Here is a 15,567-nt window from a genome sequence, read left to right on the forward strand (position 1 = left end):
AGATTCTTGCTCTAAAGATTATTAACTCAGATATATTACTTAAATCTTTTTTTTCTTAACGATGATAATATGTAGCATAGGATTGTCATAAAGATTATATTAGAGCATATTACAGAGCCACAGTAATCAAAACAGCATGTTATTGGCATAAAAACAGACATGGATCAATGCAACAAAATAGAGAGCCTAGAAATAAATCCACAGACCTATGGTCAACTAATCTTTGACAAAAGAGGCAAGAATATACAATGGAGAAAAGACAGTCTCTTCAGCAAATGGTGTTGGGAAAACTGGATAGCAGCATGTAAATCAGTGAAGTTAGAACTCTCCCTCACTCCATACACAAAAATTAACTCAAAATGGTTTAAAGACTTAAATATAAGACAAGACATGATAAATCACCTAGAAGAAAACATAGGCAAAACATTCTCTGACATAAATCTTAGCAGCATTCTCCTAGGGCAGTCAGTCCAGGCAATGGAAATAAGAGTGAAGATAAACAAATAGGACCTAATTAAACTTACAAGCTTTTGCACAGCAAAGGAAACTATAAGCAAAACAAAATGACAACCTACGGAATGGGAGAAAGTATTTGCAAATGATACAACTGACAAGGGCTTAATTTCCAGAATGTATAAATAGCTCATACAACTTAATAACAAAAAACCAAACAACCCAATCCAAAAATGGGCAGAGGACCTAAGCAAGCAATTCTCCAATGAAGACATACAAATGGCCAATAGGCACATGAAAAAATGCCCAATATCACTAATTATCAGAGAAATGCAAATCAAAACTACAATGAGGTATCATCTCACATCAGTCAGAATGGCCATCATTCAAAAGTCCTCAAACTTTGGATATGGAGGGTGTGGAGGAAAGGGAACCCTCCTACACTGCTGGTGGGAATGTAGTTTGGTGTAGCCACTATGGAAAATAGTATGTAGATTCCTCAAAAAACTAAAAATAGACTTACCATATGATTCAGCAATCCCACTTCTGGGTATATATCTGAAGGGAACTCTAATTTTGAAAAGATACATGCACCCCAGTATTTATAGCAGCCCTATATACAATAGCCAAGACATGGAAGCAACCTAAATGTCCATTGACAGATGACTGGATAAAGAAGTTGTAGTATATTTATACAATGGAATACTACTCAGCCATAAAAAAGAATAAAATAATGCCATTTGCAGCAACATGGATGGACCTGGAGATCGTCATTCTAAGTGAACTAAGCCAGAAAGAAGGAAAAATACCATATGATATCACTTATATGTGGAATCTGAAAAAAAAAAAAAGGACACTATGACACTATGACTTCATCTACAAAACAGAAACAGACTTGCAGACACAGTAAACAATCTTATGGTTACCAGGGAAAGAGGGTGGGAAGGGATAAATTTGGGAGTTTAAGATTTACAGATGTTAGCCACTATACATTAAAAATAGATTTTAAAAAACGTTTCTTCTCTATAGCACTATGTTCAATATCTTGTAATAACCTTTAATGAAAAAAAAATGAAAATGAATATATGTATATATATGTATGACTGGGACATTGTGCTGTACACCAGAAATTGACACATTGTAATTGACTGTACTTCAATAAAAAATTAATTAATTATTTTTAAAAAGATTATGTTAGATCATATGCCAAGCACTCTGGTAGGCATTTTAAGCGTGCATTATGAGATTTGAGTAGATGACAATTATCAGCCATTTAGCTGATCCTGAAGCAGTAAAGCACTATTTAAGATAGGCTCTCCTTAGGAATATGTGCATTTTGTTTAGGTAGTTCAGAATTGGGTTTCAATCTTGAAACTTCCTATTTGAGAAACATTGAGTAAAAATAAATGTTGATTGTTTAATATTATACAATTAGAAATTTAAAATATTCATAAAATATAATTTCTGTCAAGTTTTACAGAGCTATTTTTCTTTCCGTGTAAGCATCCGTATAAGTTGTCATTTTTTTTTCAAATCTGGAAAACTAGGTTTACACTTTGGTAATTATACATACATACTCATTACTATCTACCCAATAATGTAGTTCTACATCTGCCCATCCTATCCCCGCTAGAAAGCTGGACGTTGTTTAGGAAGGTAGCATATGACTGACTAACTTATGTGCACTTGCCTACTTCTCCTTCTACTGTTATATTTATATTGAAAGGTGGCATTGTTTTCTTTTCTGCAGGAAAGGGATATAACTTTAAGACACCTTCTGACCATGAGGAAAGATGAGTTTACAAAGGTTAGTATCAGACTCAAAAACTCCAGGCATTATCTTCCATATTTTTAAAATTTTGGATCCTTTTATTTTCTGTTTTCAAAATCCTACAGTTATAGACTGAGTTATCTTTTGCTAGGTTCCTGATTAGATATGATTATGGATAAGCATATCTAAAATCTTCCATTACAGTATTAAGTTGCTTTAAGAACCTTTGAAGACTTAGAGGTTTTTTTCCTTCAGATTAGTTATGACATCTCAACTAAAACTAGTGCTTCATTTCTCAATATGAAATAGATTTGTAAAACAGTATGAAACAGGTTACTTAGAAATAAGAGGTAATTTTTTGTATATGTGGATATGAACAGTGTTGTTCAAATACCGTCCTTTGCTGGGTATTCAAAATGATCAAGACCTATTGTTTACAATCTAGTATTATTAACCTTTTGAAAATAGCTGTGGGAAATATCGGAGAAACTTTAATAAATAGGATACCAAGAAACTAATGATTTTCCGGCATGAACACATTGGAAACTTGAAATCTTTAGTATCACTGAAAATCAAACATACAACTTAGAGCCAAATCCAGAATAGAAAATTTAGTTAATACTAAAGGTAGAACACAGACAAAAAGAAAACTTAATTCTCACTTAATCATTGTTAATATTTTAAATAAATGAAAAATTGTTTTACTCTAGCTTTCTGGAAAGATGATATATTAAAATCTAGTAATTTGTTTTTAGAATCCATCAAAATTGTTATATAATGCAAAAAAATTAACTATAGTCATGTTACTATTTTAATGATGTAACCTTGTCCGTCACAGTTAGAAGCAAACTTGTGTATTTTTCAGTATATTTGTTATTTTATCCAATATGTATCTATTTCCTTAAGATGTGAATTAGTCAACTAGATAGCTTTTTCGGTAATTTTGAGTATTATTCATGTCTGACAACCTTATTGCACCTTAAAATTATTTCTACTTAGAATGGAATTACCAGTAGAGATCAGCAGAAAATTCTGGCTGCTCTTAAAGAACTAGAGGTAGAAGAGATAAAATTTGGAGAATTACCTGAAGTGGCAAAGTTGGAAATCAGGTAAAATTAACTTACTGGCTTACATTAATATTGTTTAGAACCAGCTGTTCTTTTTTAGTTTAATTTTGATAACATCTGAGTCATTTTACTTGTACCCTCATTTTCCCAGAGATATGGATAGTTCATTTTGCAGTATACTGTGTTCTGAAATGGAAAAGTACTCTATAAAGTCAATTTTTACCAAAAAGCAAAACAGTGTATCTTCTTAACTCATACAGAAACATTTTTTGTTTTATTTTTTCGTTGCATTTTGTTAAATGAGTTCATTGAAAGATCCCATGCTTTTCATAGCACAGCTCATACTCTCTAAATCATTTAAATGTCCAATTGAAAATTCAAAGTAGTAATGTTTTTGCTTAGGGCAATAAGAAAGCATTCCTCATGAACCTCAGGTCTATTTTCAGCCTTATTCTTTATGAAATTATGTTATCCATATATAAAGTTCATTTTCAATATTATAAGCTTGTCAAGCACCAATTACTAGTAATATTAGTAATCTAAAATTTACTTTGAAAATAATAGTATTTGATTTAAATAATATATTGTGGAGCAATAAATGATTTTTTTAACTTTTTGTTTGAAATAATTATACATTCACAAGAAATGACAAAGATATATAGGAAGGTTCTGTGCACCCTTCACCCAGCCTCACCCAGTGTTAATATCTTGCATGACTATGGTTCAATATCAAAAGCAGAAAACTGACACTGGTACAATTGACATAGCTTATTTGTATTTCATCAGTTATATATGTGCTCATTTGTGTGTATGTATGTATCTCTATGCAATTTTATCAAGTGTATATCTTCCCGTAACCACTGCTGCAAGCAACATACTTAATGTAACATCACTACAAGACTACCTCATGCTACCCCTTCTTGCTCCCTCCACTGTTACCCCATCCTTAACCCCTAGCAATCAGTAATTTTTTATTTATCCTTATGATGTTATTTCATGAATGTTACATAAATGCAGTCATACAGTATGTATCCTTTTTTTGATTGGCTTTTTTCAATCAGCCTAATTTCCTTGAAATTCATCTAAATTATATTCTATAAAATATAATACTTAAAAATGCAGTAGTATCATCACTAGTGTATCCTGCCTAAAACTAACATTTCAACTATGAGAAACATCAATGAAACACAGAAATAATAGACTTCTACACCATTTTAGAATTTAGAGAAGTCTTCCAGGGGATGATTTAGATGATCCAGATTTCTTAAACAATTTTATTACAAAGTTAAATTATTTCCCTTTCTCTTAATATTTTTATTTCCTTATAACAAGATGATATATATTCAAAATAAAGCTTCATCATTGTTTCAAAATAACATTATTGCTCTAAAATTTTGAAGTACATTGTAAAGGGTTTCAGTTGTAAGGACTTAAAGCAGCAAACCTTGAATCTCTCTATTCATTTTTTTTTTGTTTTTAATTTATTGTTTCTATGAAGGAATATTCTGAGTTCTACATGACTGATTGCAAATTAAATTTTTTAATATAACTTATTTGTATGATGGCGGAATTGCCTCTATGAATTTCCACTGTGAGATTTAATAGACTTACAAAATGTACAGAATCCTGAATGGTTCACTTATTAAAACTGCTGAATTTTTTAAAAAATAAAACTGGCAGACATATATTTCAGGAATTTGACCTTGTTATTAAATCACAGACTTTGTTTACATGCTGTTATGGAAAAGGTTTTACTTCCCATTTGTTCAAAGTCATTCTTTAAAGAAGAAATTAGTCATTAAGTCATAAGAAAACTAACAGCAGGAAAAGTTGAACTGATTGATTATAATCTTCTGGTAATGTGACTTCAACAATTTAGCTACTGATTTATTTTAAGACACTTTTCTTCTATGTGTTAAATTGTATAAAATAGTCTGTTATAAGAACTCATGTGCACAATACATTTACTTTTTCTACTGTTAGCCTTCGTATGTTTGCAGTATTAGAGAAGGCAACTTAAAAATATTAATAACTGTTTCATTATTACTTGGAGATATTTTGAACAGAAATAATAAGTTTTAGCCGTGTCTTGATATTTTCAGTAGTTTCTGCCCAGACCTTTTCTCTGAGCCAATCTGACATCTACTTAAATGTATCAAAGGCATCTCAAAATTATGTCTTCTTAGGAAATTTTTTCTCCTCCAAACACGTCTAGATACAAAATTTCACATAAAAATACATTGTTCACATCTATTAATTATAAACATTCTAAACTTGGAAACTCTAAATATTTAACTTCAGGTGAATGGTTGAATTACATTACATCAATATAATTATTTTATTCTGTCATTAAAATTATTTTGAGACTTAATGTCATGGAACAATACTCATAATAATATAAAAGACAAGTATAAAATGGAGTGTGAGGTATAATGCCAGTTGTGTATTTGTACACAAAAAATACAAGAAGAAAATGTGTACTGTAAGAAAATACTCTGGAAGAAAATAGTACCAGTCATTATCTTTGTGATAAAAGTATTGGTAATTTTATATTTTTTCAGATATTCTACAATGAGCATATAATTCTTTTATTTAGAGTACCTTATTTAAGGTATAAATTTTATCCTGATATATCACATTTTATGTGGAGGGTGGGAAGGGATAGACTGGGATTTCAAAATTGTAGAATAGATAAACAAGATTACACTGTATAGCACAGGGAAATATACACAAAATGTTATGATAACTCACAGAGAAAAAAATGTGCCAATGAGTGTGTATATGTCCATGAGTAACTGAAAAATTGTGCTGAATACTGGAATTTGATACAACATTGTAAAATGGTTATAAATCAATAAAAAATGTTAAAAAAAATATGGCTTATTGTTTCAGTCAGCTTACATTCTATTATGCTGCAGTAACAGATAACTTCCAAATCTAAATAAATTGTAACAGTAGAGTTTATGTCTTGATCACCTATATCATGGATCAGCTGCAGTGGATTTCCTTCTTATTCTGAAAACAGGCTGGAGAAACAGCCCCACCCCAGACATGCTGTTCTTGTGGCAAAGGGAGAAAAGAGGTAACAGAACCAGCATCTGTTCAAAAGTTACAGTCACTTCCAGTCATATTTTATTTGCCAAAACAAGTCATGTGGCCAGGCCTCATGTCATTGGGGCATGAAGTGTAATCCTCTGACAGGGACAGGCCTTGTCATATTTGGCTCAGTAGAAAAGCCATGACGATTTGATCAAATAATTTAATCTACCATACCTATGCCTGCTTATTTTGAATTCTTTAAATAAGTACAGAATTATCAGGGCTGCCGTGTAAAGGTATGTAGGTTGTGTACTGTACAGCTCTGGGGTGAGACTGGGCAGCCATTCACACAGTGTATGATGAATGACACACTGTAGAGTTGTGTTTTTATAGTTTGCCTGTCCATATTCAGTGGCCCTGAAAATTATGCATCGCAAGAAAGGTACATATTTTCCTTTCATTCATTAAGGCTATGTAATTTTGTTAATAATATCATTTGCTTCTTTGAACTGAGTTGTTAAACTTATCAATCTTCCTTCAGAATAAGAGCTTACAAGTTTATATTCCACATATATGTATAAATTTCCTATCTAGAATAATATATCTATTACTTGATATTTTGACTGAACAGTTCTCAATGGATCTTAATTTCCTTAGGAATCATTACATTAAAAATAGAGCATTAATAAATTATTCACCGAGTAATTATTCTTTTATTGATAATAAAATTTGAGGAAACAGCACTAAAATCTAAATTATAAGTGTACCTTATATAAATATTACATGGATACTGAAAAATTAATATAAGTAATGACAGAAACATGTCAAGTTCTGTACTTTCTAAAGCATAGACATACGGAATAAAGAAGAATTACACTTATTTTGAAAATGTTTTTATAAATACCCCTTTTGTTAAATAGAAAAAAAGCTGATCTAAATTTTTTCTGTTTCAGTTTGCTTTTATGAAGCAGCCATCACATACTTTTCATTGTTGGTGACTTGGTTATATATATTATGTTCATAAAGTTTAAAGTCTTTATTTTATATAAACTTTTTTTTTCAGCCTAATAGCTAAGGACTTGTTTTAAATTATACTATATAAAAGTCGTGGCAACGTGTCTTAAAAAAAGTTTGCTATTAATTTTCATTGGAGGTTGACCTTGCTTGCTTTTTATAACCTTTCCTCCTAGAAACAACATGAAAGAAACTTTGTACAGTGCATAGTCAAAACTTCTGCCTATAAGAATTTCATTTGGACTTGAAGTACCTTTTGGTGCCATAGTATTAGATTCTTTATACATTTTTATTATAGTAGATACCTCTAAATACTCTCCAGAAAGGTCATCTCACACATTTGTCATTCTACTAGAACATAAAATCTCATTTTTATTGTAATCCCATGATTATTGTCCATTTAAATTTTTTCTCTTTTCCTCTGAATTACCGATTGTTATCCTTGGTCCGCTTTTCTATTAGGTTGTGTTAGTTTCTTTATAGCTTTCACTATGAATTCTGGCTTCTATCACTGAAACTAGTCTGGTCACCAGTGTGTCTTCACTCAAAATCAGTGGACTAATTCTAATTATTTAACACACTTGACTTTTTCTCTGTCTTGAATCTATTCCCTTTATTACCTTTCACCAGAGACCTTAACTCCTAAGTTTCTTTTTCTCAGGCTACTTTTCCTCTTCCACCCCTATCTACTCTCCCCTCTTCGCAATGTATACCCTTTTCTTTTGTGGTCTTCTCCATGACCATTATTTTTATTTCCATTGGTGACCAAAAATTATAGACACTTCTAATGCTACTGTGGTTTGTGCCTTTATTTACAATTGAAGGAACGACTAAATTTCTGTTAGAGGTTAGTGAAAATAAAGATGTAATTCTTCCCCATGTAAGTCCACCAACTCCCTGAATTCTGTGTATCCTTGTGAGTCTGTGGATCCCAGGATAAGAACCTACAAGACTGACATTTTCTACTGCTTGCTAGTCACTGCCACCTACACATCTCATATCATTACCACTGTCATCATAATTAAGTTTGTTTGAATGCCATCCGTGTACTAGACAAAATGCTAGGTGCTTTTCATACATTATCTCCTTCAGTACTCCTGACAGTCTTGTTATCTCAGTTCTAAAGATATGAAAACATTTGGCTGAAGATTAGGCTTGCCCAAGATCATAAAGTTAGTAAGTATGGAAGCTGAATTCAAATCCAGGTCTTCCTGATGCTTTGTTCTTAATTATTATGCCATATTGTGTTCTCTTCACCCCACTTCTTTCCCCACCACCCACCACCAAATTCACTTCCTTGCTTAGTAGTACCACCTTCCACTGAAACCAGAAAACTTAGAATCATCCTAGACTCTTCCTTTCTTCTGTATGCAATCCATCACCAAGCTTTTCAGTTTATTCTCTTCAGCATTTCTTACACCACTCTACTCGCACTTCCCAAGCAGACTGCCACTGCCAGATCCTTAGGTTAAGCTTTCCTTCATTGTCTCTTATGTGGATTTTTCTTTAATCTCCTAATTATTCTCTCTACTTCCACTTTTGTGTTCCTTTAATCCATACCCCTCCCCAAATAAACCTTCTCATACAAAAATCTGATTTTCTACATTTCTGTTTAAAATTCTTTAGTAACTTAACATTATCAAAAAGATAATATTCAATTCCTTAGCATGTCACAAAAGTTTCTTAAGTAAATGGTCAAATACAGCCTTCTTTCTTACTACTTTACCATAATTGTGCTTTATTTATACCTTGGTGACCTGACATCCCCGTACTTTTGGATCTGCTATTCTCCATCCAGAATCCCATCTTTTCCTTACCTACCTGACAAACATATTTTTAAGTTCCAGACTCAGTTAAAGTATGAGCTCTATGAACCATTACTAAATCTCTATACTAGGTTCAGCATCTTTGAGTTTTAGATGTCTCAACTATAAGCGCATGTTAATACATATATGTTATAGGAGTTGTTGGGAAAAATTACAAAATAATAAATGTAAAATAATTTAGTACAGTGCCTTTGCATAATAGACGTGCAGTATTGGGATTTTTATATCTTTTCTTCATATGTCCCTGTTATTTTTTTTTAATTGAAGTATAGTCAGTTTCTGGTGAACAGCATGTTTCAGTCATATATATACATACATATATTTCTTTTCATATTCTTTTTCATTATAGGTCAGTACAAGATATTGAGTATAGTTCTTTGTGCTATAAAGTAGAAATGTTGTTTATCTGTTTTATATATAGTAGTTAGTAAATCTCGAACTCCCAATTTATCCCTTACCACCACCTTTCCCCCCTGGTAACCATAGGTTTGTTTTCTATGTCTAACAATGTTATAATTGTACGTCTGCCTCTCATCCTGAATTTTGAGATCCTCAAGACTGGAGACATGGTTTTCTTTGTGTACTCAGTGTCTACTGCAGTTACTAATATGAATTAACTATTCTGTAAATATTTTTTAAAGAATCTAATAAGTGTTATGACTAGACATTAAATACCTAGCCAAGTAGAATGGAGTAAATTGTTCATATTCATGATTTCTGTTTATTTCCTCTCTTTAGTGGTGATGAGTTCCTCAACTTTCTTCTGAAATTAAACAGACAGTGTGGCCATTTAATAACAGCTGTACAGAACATTATTTCCGAGTTGCCTGTAAATTCTCACAAGGTATTCTACAAAAGTTATTACGTGAAGAAAAGTATGAATGCTGAAGAACATTCCAGATAAGTTAATGATAATTCAATAAACAATAGTGATCTGGCAAAATCGTATCTTCTACAAAATCACATAATATTAAATAAGCCAATTTATTTAATATTACTTCTTTTTATACTAATTGAAAACTTTGTGTTCTAGCCCTCAAGAAAAGGAAAATGAGTCAGACCAAAAATTAAACTAATCTGTATATTGAACTTACCATTTATTCTTAAAGGGAATTGTTTAAAATACAAAGTGACAGGAGACCCAAGTGAAAGTTGAAACAAAACAGTGTGTTGAGTGTTATTAAAAACCATATCAATTTAAGGATTTTTTAATGAAGGAAATTTTAAATAAAAAGTTTAAGTGACCTATGAAAGCAAACTTATTTTGTAGTTTTTCATGTGATTTGGTTTTAGATATTTGTCTATAGTGAAAAATACTGAATGTACTTTTTTACTATGATTTTTATATAACACTAATATGGGAATCATGTCATTCTTAAAACCTTCATGAGTTTATTTATTCACCATAAATATTATCATTACTAATATTAGTCTCCATAAAGTTATATGTACATATATTTAGTAAATGCATTCAGGAAACTGATTTGACTAATTATATAAAGTTACTGACTTATTTTGGGGTAAGGATTTATCCTGAAAAAAAAAAAAAGCTTTTCAGTTATATAATTTAATGTTTGAGAATGTTGTATGATTTTTGTGGCTATAAAGTTGTGAAAAGTTGTTTCCCATTCTTTAAAATGTAACTTTTGAAAATATTAACAGATAGTACTAGAATGGGCTTCTCCCCGGAATTTTACTTCAGTTTGTGAAGAACTGGTTAGTAATGTCGAAGAGTTGAATGAAGAGGTTCGCAAACTAAAAGACTTAATTCAGAAGGTATATATTTAAAATAAAAGAGGGAAAAATTATTTATAGCATAATATGTTAGACAATGAAGCAGTTCTGACAAGAGTAACTTAAGCTCCCACTAGACAGGTGGAAAGAACAGTTTCCAAAGGAAGAAATATACATAAGAAACAGACTTTGTTGGTCATTAATGACATGCATACTGAAAGAACAATGATACATCATTTTCATCCTATAAATTATCAGGGAATGTATTACCTTATCCATTACTGGTTATAGTTCACCATACTAATATTTTCATGTAAGACTGATGTCACAACCACTTTTATAAACAGTTTGGTAAGATTTGTCAAGGACCATAAGAATATTTGCATCTTTGAGTAGTACTAGTTTAATGACTGCAAAATTATATGCACCATAATTGTCTATACTAGGAGAATGATTTAATAAATTATTGTATACCCATTTGTTACAATGATTTGCAGCCAAATGAAAAAAAATGAAAAGCAAATATTAATTTGTTAAAGATTAAGAAGTTTTATTTCTAATTTTTATTTACATGTAAATGTGAAGATAAAAAATTACCCAAATGAAATGTTTATTAGCTCTGTTAATGAGGTATAGTTTTAGATGAAATATTTCTTTTATTTCCTAGTCTCTTTTATAATATATTTTATAATTTAACTTTTGAAAAGCATATGGATTTTTTTTGTTTCTTGTTTCTATACTCATAAAGAAATATATATCTCAGATTAAGAACAGGTGATTTTTCCCCCCTTTAAGAAAATTGGCTATAACAAAAATCTAAGCTGCTGAAATGTAGAACTCTGTTGAAGGTAGATAATAAAGGAAAACACTTTCACTTGACTAAAGAATTCACTTCTGAGTTCTGTAAGTCTAATAAATATATTTGATATCTATAAAGTTTTTATGAAATATCTGATGTGAATATTAGTTATGCATTAAATTTTTATAGTATCAGCCTATAAATCATTTAATATTTTCATTAATATTTTATCAAAAAAGTTATTTTCTTTAAAATAACCTTTATGCATGTTCCAGGTAATTTGTCTTCCTAGCTATTAACAATGTGCATTCAAATGGAGTCTTTTTCAAGAAAAGTGAGCAGAAAATTATGAAGCAAATTCTACAAAATTATAGGGGGGATAAAGACATTTAAAATGGGGCAAATGAGCAATATGTTTCAAAATCTTTGTAGACGATAACTCCTTTCCAGAGCAACAGGCATCTTAGAAGTTGTATTATCTCTGACATTTATTCATTCAACAAACACAAGAGTGCGTGCTGTGTATCAGGCAACTGTGCTACACATTAGTTTCCTAATTATTCTACTTCCACTTTTGTGTTCCTTTAATCCACACCATTCCCCCAAATAAACTTTCTCATGCAAAAATAAGATTTTCTACTCTCTGAACTTGCTGACAACATGAAAATTACAGCACATTCATCTTCACTATCTCCATCATCATTGAAGGAAAATGGTATTGATTTTACTTATTAGCATGGTGTTTTTCATGGGGACCCAAGGGAAATTTGGAAGGATTTAATGTAAAGATACTTTCTGCAAAGCATCAACTTTTAGTGTTTAGTGTAAGAAATTTCCTAAGACATCTTTGTCTCAGGGTTGGTAATTATTTGGTTTCCCCAAGATGAACTAAAAACACTTGGGTGAGAGGGTGGAGGGCTGAGATGAAATTAGAGAGAGAGAGACCAAATTTTTCTTAAAGGGATGAAATTAAGAAACACTGCTCTAGGAGTAACTTTGGCTCTAAAACATAAACAGTTCAATCAGGTACCATAATATTTATTTTAATAATGTATACCTATAGAGAAAAATTTCAGATTTCTTTAGCTAAATGGAAGGTCTTTTTTTCTATGGTCTTTTCTACCTTGAATCTATACATTTCTATATAAGGACTAGCCTTGAAAATATATTTATTGGTTCACAGTAATGGCAGATACAGTTCTCAAGGCAGGAAAGTCTTAATTTAGCAGCAAGCTAGTGCATTGGTTTTTGGGGATTAGTCTTAAACAAGTGATAATCAATATAATAAGATTTGGTTTAGAGAAGCATGAGGGGCTTCCATATTTGAGAGTATGCGATCATGCTTGTTAAGCTTATGATATTTCAGAGTTTACCAATAATAACAAAAGGGATTTTAAAAAAAAACCATATGAGTTATCATAGATGAGTGTATGGAGGTAACAAAGAGAAAGGGTGGGAGAGGTCAAGGCTAGACTCCAACACCACATCATTCTCTTTCAAACCAACACACTGACAGGTTCCTGTCAGAAAGGGTCATTCTAAGTAATTGGTTAATAAAAGGAATGACCGTCTCAGGATTCAGTAAATGGAGCATCAGTGTCAAAAAGGAATCTGTTGCTGAATGAAGCCATTTGGAAGTTAGACCAAGAATACAGTATTAATGAAATTGGCATTGAAGTCCATTTTCTACTATAAATTTAAAATTAATTTTGCAGGTTTTCTTATTTAAATATTTACACTGTAGATTTGAGAAGTAGTTTTTCTTGCTAATGTTGAAAGTATTTATGTTACCACTCCACCAGAGGATGTTTCTAGTAAATATCACTCTATAAATGTGCCTGATTCTTTTTATCTTTCAAGGATCTTTTAGTTTCTGCTCCTTTCCCTCCTCTGCCCCTCCTCCCCCACCAACAACTATCTCCCCCCCCCCCCCCCCCCGACTCTCTCTCTCTCACACACACACACACACACACTGACTGGGTTATGTACTTTGGTTGCTGGGAAGTGCTAAAAGAACCACTGAAATTTTTAACCCATTTATAAAATCACTTGTTTTTAATGTAACACTAATAACTAACTATAATGGGATCCTGGTTGAAAGAAAGACTATTTTTTAAGACTTTAAATCTTCTACGGGAATCTTGCATTGGCTATAGCTAAATCAGGTGAATTAAGATGGATATTTTGATATTTTTAAAAATGAAAGATTTTTACTTTCAGTGTTCTGTACATTAACTCTTTTCTTTTTCCCATACTACAATTTAGTTGCAAAATGAACGAGAAAATGACCCAACTAATATACCATTAATAGAAGAAGTATCTACATGGAATAGTAAAATTTTGAAGAGGACGGCTATTACAGTCTGCGGATTTGGATTTCTTCTTTTCATTTGCAAACTAACTTTTCAGAGAAAATAATGCAAATATTTGTTTTGAGTAGTATATGGATATCTTATTCATATTACCTAAAAATGTTGCTTTTAACTGTTTGTGGCACAATATAACTGTGTTCTTTGCCAGTACTCCATAGGAAAAATTATGATAGCAGAGAACAGAGTGTTTTTCTTTAGAAAGTGGTTTGTCACTTTGAGTTAAAAATACAGTCTGTTATATTTTATGTTAATTTTGACCAAGAAGTAAATCATTAAGTGATTCTTAAGTATGATCCTATCCTATGACTCTAAATCACATTCAAAATAAAAGTTTCATTTAATATTCTTTGACATTTAAAAAAGTGTGTTCATCCTATCCTATGACTCTAAATCACATTCAAAATAAAAGTTTCATTTAATATTCTTTGACATTTAAAAAAGTGTGTTCATTTGTCACAGTGAATCTTACAGAATTTGTATTCATAAATCAGGAGCTTTCTTTTAGTCCTAGTCCTTGTCTTCCCCTTTCATTATTACTTAATAAGGAATTTCTTATTTTTTAGTTTTGTAACATTATGAGGAAATTATGCATTTGAGAGTATTCCAAATATAAAATTCCAAATTTTATATTTATAAAATATAAAATTTTTGAATTATGGTTTAAAAACATAGTAAAAATATTTTAAATGTAAATTTTAAAAAGCAGAAAATTTAGAGACTAGTATGGAAAGCCTAAAGCACATTAGAATTTTTTATGTAATGTACATTTGGGCACATATGACATGTACCACATGTAACATTTGAGTATGTTATGAAAGTGAATGGCATTTGGCATGTAATTTCTCACATTGATCTAAAAAAGTAATGCACTATTTCTTTGTTTTTTTTTTCAAAATCAAAATAATGATATTGAGATTTTTAAAGTGAAGGTAATAAAAGGGGAGGCCAATTTAGCAGGGAATATAGTAGTTTAATCTTGCTTGACTTAGTATCATACTTAAAACAGATGCAGTTGATCTACAACTGTTGAAAGGTAAACCTCAGCATAGAGAAAAAAAAACTGTTGTAAAGAAGAACAGCATAGGAATATAATTAGGAGCAGTAGTAGCTCCATGTTTTACCAAAGCAGCGAAATTTGAACCATCATTATTTTTTCTGAGGATATACTCAACCATATATCACTGGAAGGAATTGGTATCTGACATTTTAACCCAAGTGCCATAGCAAGACATACTTTTTTCTGATATCCCTCATTTAAATTTAAGAGTTCAAGACTTAGAACTAAACTGGAATACGGATAGAAGAGGTACTTCTCACACAGATCATGTTTCACTACTAGCCCAGTGCTCAGGCAAATAGAAGGTGTTTAATAAATGTTAGTTTTAGTTTTCTTTAAAAAAAAAAACTGTAGGAGAATGATAGACATACTACCTGATTGTCTATTTACAGTAGTCTTTCACATCAGTTCATCTTAAAGATGTTCCTATTTCTT

The 15,567-nt window shown here is 31.1% G+C and overlaps 1 protein-coding gene across 1 annotated transcript in view; it reads left to right on the forward strand.

The window, feature by feature from the left end:
- Positions 1-14,519, forward strand: part of ASZ1 (ankyrin repeat, SAM and basic leucine zipper domain containing 1) — a 51,943-nt gene extending 37,424 nt beyond the window's left edge. Inside the window, exons 9-13 of the mRNA XM_010947617.3 lie at positions 2,204-2,260; positions 3,224-3,333; positions 9,909-10,014; positions 10,833-10,946; positions 13,969-14,519. Coding sequence (XP_010945919.1) covers positions 2,204-2,260; positions 3,224-3,333; positions 9,909-10,014; positions 10,833-10,946; positions 13,969-14,121 — 540 coding nt within the window. The 3' untranslated portion in view covers positions 14,122-14,519. The remainder of the gene's footprint in view (positions 1-2,203; positions 2,261-3,223; positions 3,334-9,908; positions 10,015-10,832; positions 10,947-13,968) is intronic.
- The last annotated feature ends 1,048 nt before the right edge of the window (positions 14,520-15,567 follow it).

Source organism: Camelus bactrianus, chromosome 7, assembly GCF_048773025.1.
Source record: "Camelus bactrianus isolate YW-2024 breed Bactrian camel chromosome 7, ASM4877302v1, whole genome shotgun sequence".
In the NCBI taxonomy this organism is placed as follows: Eukaryota; Metazoa; Chordata; class Mammalia; order Artiodactyla; family Camelidae; genus Camelus; species Camelus bactrianus.